Source organism: Musa acuminata, chromosome BXJ3-1, assembly GCF_036884655.1.
Source record: "Musa acuminata AAA Group cultivar baxijiao chromosome BXJ3-1, Cavendish_Baxijiao_AAA, whole genome shotgun sequence".
Taxonomy (NCBI): domain Eukaryota; kingdom Viridiplantae; phylum Streptophyta; class Magnoliopsida; order Zingiberales; family Musaceae; genus Musa; species Musa acuminata.
The window spans coordinates 34,836,241-34,848,060 of NC_088349.1; the positions used below are offsets into that span (position 1 = coordinate 34,836,241).

An 11,820-nucleotide genomic window follows, 5' to 3' on the forward strand; every position below is an offset into this window, starting at 1 on the left:
AAATTTTTATTATGAGGGTTTTGTTTCCTCATGAGGATCCCTTTTCGTACTAAGATTTTTTGTTCTCTTATAGTATTATTTTCATGAATTTCAAAATATTGGCTAATCCCAATAAAGAGGAACGAAGAGATGAGTTATTTATAATGATGGATAAGGATCATACTTTTGTTTATTATTACTTGTCTTAATTTTATTCAGAAGGAACAATTATAAAGATCCACGATCGATCGAAAAAGATGAGACAAAAAAGTCAGACACCAATAAAAAGAATCAGAATAAATTAAACCTTGAAAAAAATTTATTAAAAGAAAAATCTGATTAGGCCCCTCAACCATTAATACGTGGCAACATGATCTTCCCTCAATCTGGTTTGATGCACTGTGGCGACCACACTGAGGCTCTTAACTCCTCTACTTAAAGAAAACCATCATAATTCCATCTAAATTAGGCATCATAGATCAATTAAACTCATATCTTAACATATTTAACATTAATTAAACTCATATCTTTACATCTTTAACATTAATTAAACTCTATTAACATTATCCTTGACAATAGTGTCATTCCTTCAGCAAGCCTAAAGAACCATAGTTCAATTACGTTTGCTTCTGCACCTATTACATACATTATTTGGCCGCGCACCTCAAGTCATCAAAATACTTTATGGTACGTAATCTGTTCATCCAGTTTGACTTCCTGTACGTAAACCCAGCTGTTATTTGAGAAGATTAACACCATAACATCATGTGAATTTGTTTTCTTGGGATACTTCGACATATGAAGTGCATACGAGGGAATGGCAGCAGATGCTTAGTTCGGAGGAAATGTAATATGAAATGCTCATTTGTTCTGTCACTGCCTTGCTTCTGTCTCTCGTTAAGCCAGTATTAATGTTTCTCCTCCCTGTTTGAGGCACGCTTTGTTTCTTTAGCATAATATTAGTTTGCTTGATGAGAGCTGTCAGTGTCTTGTAGAAACATGTGAATGGCAAAAGAAAAATATGCAGAAATAAATTGCTTCTTAAGCATTAAATGAAGGTGGAATGCTACCACGATGGATACATGTACACAAGTGTGAAAATTAGGTTTTGTCATGTATGACTGACTTGGTCATCTTTGACAGGAAACAGCATCATGTAAGACCCAAATGAAGGCTCGCAGAGACTGCCAAAATGGCTGGGAAACCACATCATGTGGGAATAAGATACTCATATAAAGGATCAGAGTATTTCTTTTTCTTCTCGAGGGCAATAAATTAACAGAATGCGTCCGTATCTTATGGACTGATCTCTAGACGAAAATTTGGACTTTTAAGTTTTCTATAGATCTTCTGGATCTTATCTATATTTATGTATGGAGAGATGCTCGATCTGAGATGCAGGCAACCTTTGGTGGAGTTGAAGAGACCGGAGAAGAAACAGCTCATGGAGAATAAGATCATTGACTCTGTGATCCAAGAGATGGAACAAGCGTTCGATCGCACAGCCAAGCTTCAGTCCCTCGTCGAGCTCGTCGACTGCAGTGATACGGAGAAGGAGTCGGCCCTGGTCATCTTAGAGGAGATACTGCAGTCCTGCAGCGCTACCCGCTCCATGTTAAACTCCGGTGGGGCTATTGCGGTACCACAGAGAAACAGCGCGGCGATTGAGCTTGCAAGTCGAGATCTGGCTGCGCTTCAAGTTCCACCGCGAAGAGATCCGAGAAGGTAAGAGAGTAGATAACAAATATAATGAAGGAGAAGAAATAAATGTTATTTCATATGCTTTGTGTGATGTCTGTCCTTTAAACAGCTACGAACGAGAAGAAATAACAGCTACACCTTATAATGATGGTTACCAATGGAGAAAATACGGGGAAAAGAATATAAAAGGCTGCACCTTCAAAAGGTTTGCTATCATTACTTACAACTTGTAATCGCTGCTGTAGTTGAAACAAGTAGTCATCATCTCTAGCTAGCTAATTAGATTCGGATGACTGTAATTACACTTCCAATTTCTTTTATTATTTTCAAGCAAAGGAAAGATTGCTATTGACTTATGATGTGCTTTCAGGATCAAATCTTGCATCTTTGTATGCTATATGTTCGACTATCAATTCAGCTTTCTTGGGATTTTGCAAATCATCAGAACCCGCTTTTTAAGACTTGTTTCTTATTTTGTATAAATGCATATGATATCATAATTGAAGTCATATACTTCTACCTTTTCCTTTTTCCTCTGTTGCATAAATTTTCTGTTTCTTCATGTGTGGAGAGGATAGAGTTTCTTCAACATATATATATATATATATATATATATATATATATCAAAGTTCATCATGAAATCGCCAAGGAATCAGAAGAAATACTTTAGATCTTCTTCTCCGGCTCATTCGGAGAAGGAACCTCGATAACCTTGTTTTATATTTCCTTCGGTACCTAATCAATTAAATACAGAATTCTCTACTGTTTAAGCATGGCTCTTTTCTTCGTCTTACTCGACTTGTATGACAATTTGGCAGGAACTACTACCGGTGCACCTACAGCCATGATCAAAGATGCAACGCAAAGAAGCAGGTGCAACAACAAGACTCTGGCGCCCCATCTTTGTTCCTTGTCGTCTACAAGGGAGAACACACATGCACACCATCGTGGTCTTCTACGGCTGAGGATGCTCAGCTTATGGTGCAGGACTTCCCAACATCAGCTTATGGTGCAGTCATGCAGGTGCAGGACTGCGATGAGCAGCGCTCTGCTCACGGTACAGCAGTAACTCCTCCGGTCGAGCCGTGTCTGCTTCGCTTTGATTCCTGGGATCACAGCAAGCGCCTCCCCTCGCACATGAATAGTATGAGAAGAAGCGTCGTCGAAGGAACCACTATGGGCATTTCATCGAGCAAGGTGGAGTCAGAGGCTGATTCCATGGAACCACCACAACCAAGCTTGTCAGATATTTGTGGCATCTACTTTGATACCGTTCTGGATGAAGTCTCCTCGTCATGCTCGGTGGGATTGGACATGGACTTCTTGGACTTTAGGTTCTGATGGCATGGAGCTGATCGAAGGCCTCCTTATCTGATTCATCAAAAAATTATGCAATAAAATTAACATTTGATCTAGAGAGAGAACCAATTCCTCCTTCAACTTCCTCCACACGTAATTTGCAATGCTGTGTTATATTAGAGATTAGGATCTTGTTAATCGTCAAATTGTGTTCTAATTAATATTCATAATGTGCAGAAAGGTGATTTCTTTTGATGATTGTTGTTGAAAGTTTAATATAATTATTACTTTTTCTCTATGTTAAGACAGTTTAATAGAAGATAGGATAGTTTATTAAGATAAATGTGATAGCTTTAATATCAAGAAATTGCCCACCATTTCATAATGGAATACCTTCACCTTGAATTAAAAGAAGAAAAATGTAACATTGTGAGTGCTGTATTGGAGATAACTTGTGGTAAACTTAATATTTTTCTAGGTGAGATGTACCATCATTTGTTTTGCCTTGGTAAATAATCCTTGTCGATTTCCTTATAATGAAGTTTAAGGCCTATCATTGGAATCATGGAACTACCAATACTTGTAATTGTGTGTGTGTATATATTATAGATTGGCAATAATTGATAGATCTTCACAAGCATGTAGAGCTTTAAACTTTTAGATCCAATGGTTCAAATAATCATTGTTTATGATAATCACTATGTTGAGATTTGTTTAAAAAAGCCTCAGTGTTCCACATGTTTAGAGTCAACCATGTTGTGCTATCTCCATTGATGATGCAGCTGGGATTAAGCAACCTTCCATTCTTGGAACTTCATGATTTGCTTTTGATCAATCAATTCAGGTTTTCTCCACTAAAAAGATGTTGCAACAACAAGATTCTTGATTGCTGATTAACATTAGAATTCTATTTTCGTATATGATAGTTATTTTATAGGGAGACAGTAAAAATAATATTTACCAAATTCATGATTCACAAACAAAGTAAAATGTTATTTGTATTAACTATGGAATTTGCTCTCTTACACCGGCCGATACGACGAAAATAACGTCTACCTCCCTTGACGAATCGAAAATAAATAGTTAGTCTTAGAAGCCGACAGACAGACGGTATGGAAATTTCCTAACATTTCATGCATAAAATCTCTTTGCCTTGTGGCATATTCTCATTCAAGATGTTTGATTTCTTTCTTTCCTTCCACCTTGGGAACCACTCGGTAATCCAAATCATTGATCAAAGATGTGTTAATTATTCTCAAAGATTTTAAGTGAGTGTTCTATAACCATTTAATTATACAATCACAATTATCTCAAGGTTTGTGAGAGCATGTGATTACATTCCTAATCCCATATTTATTTACAAGACGAGACAGTTCAATCAAAAATATCTTTAAGAAACAAAAATAGAGAAAATTTTAGGATAAATAAAAAAGAAAAGAAATGTAATTTAAACAGAAGCAAGAAATAAAAAAAATAGAAAATAGAAGTATTTGAGAAAAATCACATGATAACCATAGAATTTAAAGATGCAAATATCTGTTAATGAATAGGAAGAGTGATAGAGCTATAATAAAAAGAAGAAAAATGATAAGACAAAAGTAAATTTGTGTCACTCAAAATATACTCACTATCACACCAACTTTATGTCTCTAAATATGTTGAGATTTATCAACTTTCGAGAATCAATATTAATTTTATTTCATTATCCTATAGAGAGCTTTCGAGATCCTTCACCTCCTAATATAATAAACATATTCATGGTGGTTCAAATATTTAGAACCTTGAATCTGATTCATGATTTAATCTACTCCATGGGTGTAGTAGAATACATATTGACCAAACAATTAAGAAGGAATTCTGGATCCAAAACCCTTGTCTTCGTATCCTTTGCTACCATCTACTGTGTATGATCAATGATTTATTTTCATATATTTTTATAAGAAATGCTCATGTAGTCTCTCCAGGGCAAATAGACACCACCTGAGGCAGTGCTGCTGCTTTTCTACCGAAGGATGATGGAAACGTGACAAGCTGTGGCACGATGGGAGCTTCAAGGAAAAGGCATCGTTCCTCTTTGAAACAAGCTAAATAATGGAAGGGGGAGAAAGGGCTGTCGAATGCACATGTCCAACTCATTGACCCTGGAAACCGGCTATCAGGAGAGAGCAAGCATTAAAAATGGAAGGTGGTGGTACTGATGCTTTCGTCTTGCTTTGTCATCACCAATGTCGTCATCGTTTTTCTGGTGATTGCCGTCACCGGTGCGGTCGTCATCATCATCTTGCGTTTCTTCGACACAAAGCACATTGTTCGGAAGCAAGGATTAATGTTTACCAGATCGAGTCCACGGTGACATCCAGCTGAAATTGTTATGTACATAATTGATAGGGTAGATTAGGACGGAAGTTTCCACTCCATATGTGCTGCTGACTTGTTTTGGTTGGTAATGATCGACTGCTCTACTTGTATTTTTCTGAACAACTTAGTATTATTTTTTCTTTCGTATCTCATGAATTCAAAAGGAGGAATTTATGCCTTTTTCACTTTTCACTATATATATTAAAAAAAACAAAGCAAAAATAAGCTCTATTAGTTATTTGCTCTACTCGAAGTCATCTCCATTGACTTCTAATGGCATGTTATTGTGATAGTCCGGGTCTAATAGGTTAATTGATCTATCAATTTTGTTTGATCTAAACCATTGATCAAAATATAAATTGATAATAATATATTTATCAAATCCTTATAAATCAATCTTAATTTTACTCACTTTTGATATAGGACTATTCAGAGATATTACAATCGCCAATGAACTAATCAGAGATAGTCATGTCTTCAAGAACTTACCAAGATGATGTATCTCCTACTCATAATGATTTATCAATTCTTAGATAAGTAATTGTCAGTAATTACCATCATAAACTATTGGTGATAATAGTCATTCCAATTCAAGCAAAAAATAAAAATAAACATATTAACTTGTGAAATAAAAAAGGATAAGCAAATATGAAACTGTGGCGACAAGGTTTTTAGAGACCTGAAAGATCTCCAAATTACATTTCACAAGAAGATTTCTTGGTATCTTCACTCCCGGTTCTGAATCTTTTCCTCATACATGCTTAGAAAAATGTTACCAGTCTTAATAGAATCTTGTTTTCCATAGATCAAACACTCGTTCTTAACTTGACAGGCTGCGGCATTTGTCGACATGATGGAGACCCGTAGGAAGCCAAACAATTGCAGCAGGTGAGACAGTGGGGAAATCCATAGTCATATTCTATTACTTCTTTCCCATTCCTGTAAAGGCCGTCAAATCCTCGAGTCAAACTCATCGAACGAGGACACTGTCGTTGCTTTCGTCATTACGAGTATCGTCATCATTTCTGTCGTGATTGCCGTCATCGTTGTCGTCGTCATCATCATCATCACATCACCCTTCTCCGATGCATGCACTAAGCACATTGCTCGAAAACAAGGACCAACGGGAAGCCAGGAATGGTGTCGTGGCCACCAAAAGCTCCAAGGATATGGCCAAAAGGTGATACAGTGGCGACGTCTAGCTGAACAGCTTGTTGTGTACATGTTAGAGGCCGGATTAGTATTACTAATTTGGTATTGCATAGCAACACTGTTTGTCAGTGATGGCTATCGATCAATAGCTACACTTTCTTCCTCGAGGCTTTTCTTCTAAATCTGACATCTTCAGGTTGTTTAGTTAATCGTGTAAATCTGATCAGATTTAGAAGTCCTAATTCCCTTCATTAGATTGAGCATTTGAGTCTTACATCTTGTACTCAGGCAGCTTTTTATCCTCTTTTTATCCTCTAAAGCAAAAGCTCTATCCTATGTTCGGTCATCGATAAGATCTAATGCATCTCCTTGGATCGCTAAAAACAAATAAGGATTGCACTATATATGTCTTTTTTTTTTTTTTTTTGAAGATTTGGTGTGGATTGATGATATGTTGAGGCCCAACAAGTTTATTGTTTTTGTTTATTGTTTTTGTCAATTTCCATGAGCAGAGGCATAGTTCTGGGAAAACAAGAGAGCTTATTTTCTTATTCATAGATAAAGCAATTTGCATGTTGTAAGAAGCTTTTACATAACATGTATTAGTTCAGTTATGATTAATGATTTTAAGCAAGTACTTACTAATGCTTCTTAAAACACCTTAACAAGTGTGATTACTTATTGGTTGAGGATAAATCAAATATATATATATATATATATATATATATATATATATTGTGAAAATTTTGCCTAATAGAACCTAATATCTAGAATAAGTAAATAATTTAAAGATTATGATCATCAGTAGCATATTAGTTCAGAGTTTAAAATATATCAAAGATGTTGAAATTGTAGAATCACAAAAGAGAATAAAAGAAATATATAGAGTAATTAATAGTCACAGTTTCACTTGAAATATACAAAAGAAAAAAAAAACTTAGAACTAATGCACTCATGAAAGTATTTCAACTTTAAGAGAATGAATCAGAAGATACTTCTATAGTCATGACTAACACATAGAATCTGATATTTTTATCTTATAGTTAGATCTAAATACCACAGGAATGAGAAATCAAAGAGACATGTTCCATGTGGGAATCAAATATAATAACTATGATACTAATAGATATATTATAATATATCGCTCGGTATACGGTATAGTATCGTACCGAGTATTTCTCAAAATTCCTGTACGATACCAAAATTTAAATCGTTGCTAATAACAACTTTCCCCCTCCTTATCATACATATATATATATATATATATATATATATATATATATATATATATATATATATCTAGTAATTACTGCCAATATATTTTTGGATCAAATTTTTAATATGCTGGTCTCTTCAAGGATTCAAACATGAGTTTTGGTTAACCAAAATATTATACCTCTTCTACAAAGTCATTGGGTTTCCCTTAAACTTCATCATACTGGTGATCTAGGGATTCCACAATTGACTTTTTTTTTTCACCAACATAATAATAGTGGATAAAATAAGACTATGATAATCAATGGCCAAAATGATTAACCTAAAGTACCAAACGATAATGGACCTAATATGAATTATACCATATTTCTTTCATTTCATACTCCCATGTCGTAAACACTCTTAACAATGTTTGTACCATCCCAAACAAAATTTAAGTTTGTACAATTTGGAATATCCAAGACAAGACTTGAAGCAATCTTTGAGAAAACATTGAACTGAAATTAAACGATGTAATTTGTGTGTATTATGTTATATATGGTTGTCCTTTGATAAAACAACAAGTACAAGGATGGATATAATATTTTTGTACTTCTTCCACACACAAGTCGTTTACATTATACCGATCATAAATGTTTTCTTCTATTCGAAGTAGTTCTCATTGTACATTGGCTACTCATGGAGCTGCTAACTCAGAGATTAGTAACTTTATTACATTTAATGCTACCAAGTTTTCGAGGTTTTAACACAATATTTGTCAACGTCTTACAAATTCTTTATGATATATAGAAGTCAGAAGAGGAGGCTTGCTTCTTTGTATAGAGAATAAAAAGGAAGAATACATGCATCTAGGACTTTTTTTCTCTTATATTTTAGTGAAAAGAAGAGACATACGAAGACATGCATGCCTACAAAAATAAGACCCTCGAGAAACAAGTCTAGCTTTCGATTGGTAAGACTAATGAAGCCTCTAAATTACGTACATAGGAAGCCGATCAGCATATGGATGATGCTATTTTAGTACTGCCTGCAGCAGTCAATCGTACCTCCTGTTGCAAAAGAAGAAGTGACGTCGAAGGAGGTCGATGATGGTAATGACGACGATGGCTTTTGGACTTCTCGGTACGTCGGTGCAACGAAGGAGGATAACGTGGATGATGCATCAACGTTGACGGCAATTAGCACAGGAATGATGACGACACTTGTAATGTCAACGCAAGACGAAAGCATGCACCGGTTTCCACGTTCCATGAGCTTGGCACAGCATTGTTTGTCCCCTTGGCCAGTATCTAAGGTTGCAGGAACGGGGAAGAAGGAATGGAATATGACCGTGACTCATGGCTTCCTCACTCGGGTGGGACTCTCTAATGGATTCATTCCCATCGGTCTCCATCGTAGCGTCAGATGGATTACTCCGATCTTGTTCTCGAATTAATAATACATCATCATACGATTTATAGATTATTGTAATTGGGAAAGATCATTCGGACTTCCAAGTACTCCCATGTACATGTACTCTTGTTCTGGGTGTTATGTTACCACCACCAACTCATCGAGATGTGACCTCGCATCACATTCACACACCTTGTCTAATACAAATATTTGACTTGTCAAGAACCTCATGTGGATGGATGATTGGAGTGGATATTTTGTTTTCAGAAATAAAAGAAATCCAAAACAAAATTATAGTATTTCAGTTCAATTGAACCATCTATAATGAATTAAGAACATTATAGCTCTATTCAAAGATGTTGTAACTCCGTCTTAATTAATTCAAATTCTCACAAACATTAATTATTAACATTATTATATTTATTAAAGTATATAAAATATTTTATTTTGAGTGATTTTGAATTGAAAAGTAGAATATTTTGACATATTCCAAAATAAATGGTGATAAGTTCTTTTTTTTTTGTTTGTTACATAACCTTAGATTTAGGCATATAATTAAATAAAATTAAATATTTATTTTATTTTATTTAAAAAATAGTTTCTAATTAAAATTTTTTTTAATAGACTTACAATAGCTTTGTCAGTAAATTAAAATATCATAACTCTGATTTAAAAAAACATTGTAATTAAGCTTCAATTAATTGATGTTTTCGCTAACAATAAATATCAACTTTACCATAGGTTTAGAGGTATTTTCAAATTATTAATATGATAATTTGAATGATTTTGGATGAAAATTATAAATGTCTTGGCATATTTCAAAAGAAACTATCATAACAATTCTATTTTTTTACAGTTTATCTAGAATTTAGATCTAAATAATTTTAAAAACCTTATAATATTTATAATAATTTATTATGAAGGAATGATAATAACAAATAATAAAACATTATCTAGTTTTTCATCTTAATTTGGCTCATATTATGTCTAATTACTCCATTAGCCTAAATTAAATTATGTTAACTATTTAATTCTAGATAGCTACGTAATCAACAATCCAAAATATCTTATATGAACTCAGCTGGACTTGTTAATTGGTCAATAATGTATCAATTATCATCTTCATTTCGATCGATTTAACATGTTGGAATTAGGCTCATATATATTGACAATCGTAGACGAAAACAATCCTCGATAAATCTACTTGGACATTTGCTTTCTTAGATCCGATAATTATCATGTGAGTTTGGTCAAACTTTTTTTATTTTGCTTATATTATGTATCTTTTCCCTTTTTTTTTCTATTTATCCTAAATTTTCTCTGTTTTTCAGATTTGGTTGAACTTTTATCTCTTCCGTAAAGAAAAAGAGCCAGTTATAATATTCAAGAACAAAAATATGTTTTCCAATCATATGATAACAACATGACATCATATATCTTTTTCAGTATAAAAATAAACTATAAAAATATAAAATAAAGTATAAATTTTCACAAAGAATCTCTTATTTTACTTTTTTTCTCGATTACCACCCCTTTATTTCCTGATGGATGAGATTACCCCTCGCCTCTGTCTTTCGTCGTCATCCTCGCTTGCATGCTGTCATCGTCATCCTCGTCCGTACACCTTCACCCTCATTTGCCCATACACTTGAGATGAAAAATGATTATAGCTTTTGGCTTTCGACAACAGTGTTGGACGGAGGCAATAAGGCGATCCTCTCTTCTATGATAAAGTTTCAAACGTGAATGATATGCCTCACCAACGGTTTTTGGGAAGAGGAGAAGGATCGACGAGTATAGAACAACATAGGGGGCGATCGAAATACAATGGTCACTATGAGAGTGGATAATGAAGGTGGGAGCGAAGGTGCTGATTGAGGTAGTGGAGAACAGCAACGAGGGTGAGGTAGCCACGACGAGGGGTGAAAGCATAAATCAATTGGAGCAGTAAAGGAGCGGATGTAGCATCGAGAAGGTTAGGGGCAATTTCATCCTTTATAAAATAAGAGACACTCTACAAGAATAGTGAAAAAAGATTATAATCGAGAAAAAATAAAAATAAGAGATTTTTTTTAAATAACAATAAAATAAAAAAGAAACGATTGCACCAAAATTTTACTCTATTTTGAAAAACTTGTCCAGATATAGCATATTTGTTATTCTAAATTTTAATACAATCTATGTAAATCCCTCAAAATATTAAGACACTTTATATCTTGCTATTTATATCCATTCAAAAAATTCAATTAGTTTATTTAAGCCAAAAAAATGAAAAATAAAATACATTAGAACTCTTGAATTTTTAACATCAAAATCAGTTATAAAACTGTTAATCTAAACTAAAATTTTAACTAATAGATAATATGTTGTAGCTAATTGAGATTAACTAATATGAAAAATACACACACAAACATACATACATGCATATAAAATGAATATAAAAACCACTGGCTTTTGAAGGGTTATCAGCTGCCAGATTTATCACTCTCAAAGCCTTATATTTCATGTATCAACTCAAAAATTACTACAGTTTCATGTCCCAAATCTTAATTGCCAAATTCACACACACACACACAGCAACCTTACCATAAGGCTACAGTGACCATTTCTACAAAAGATGGTAGTTTTGTATCAACTTTGGAAGGATCCTTCAAGTATTACTTGATCTCCTTCAGAATTTTCCATGTCAGTATGTGAACGAATCAAATATAATATGACATGATG

At 34.0% G+C, this 11,820-nt stretch overlaps 1 protein-coding gene across 1 annotated transcript; it reads left to right on the forward strand.

Annotated features, from left to right (window-relative positions):
• Positions 1 to 1,358: 1,358 nt before the first annotated feature.
• On the forward strand, positions 1,359 to 3,232 carry LOC135628580 (probable WRKY transcription factor 38). The gene is made up of 3 exons (XM_065135325.1): positions 1,359 to 1,704; positions 1,790 to 1,885; positions 2,499 to 3,232. Exons 1-3 carry the CDS (start codon positions 1,361 to 1,363, stop codon positions 3,019 to 3,021), a joined length of 963 nt encoding a protein of 320 aa, XP_064991397.1. The 5' UTR covers positions 1,359 to 1,360; the 3' UTR covers positions 3,022 to 3,232.
• The last annotated feature ends 8,588 nt before the right edge of the window (positions 3,233 to 11,820 follow it).

Bases quoted from the DNA above. Each gene is read 5' to 3' on its own strand.
- LOC135628580 (XM_065135325.1), top strand. From the start codon at position 1,361: ATGCTCGATCTGAGATGCAGGCAACCTTTGGTGGAGTTGAAGAGACCG. The intron at 1,705-1,789 runs GTAAGAGAGTAG...TCCTTTAAACAG, and splicing joins CCGCGAAGAGATCCGAGAAG to CTACGAACGAGAAGAAATAA. The intron at 1,886-2,498 runs GTTTGCTATCAT...ACAATTTGGCAG, and splicing joins AAAGGCTGCACCTTCAAAAG to GAACTACTACCGGTGCACCT.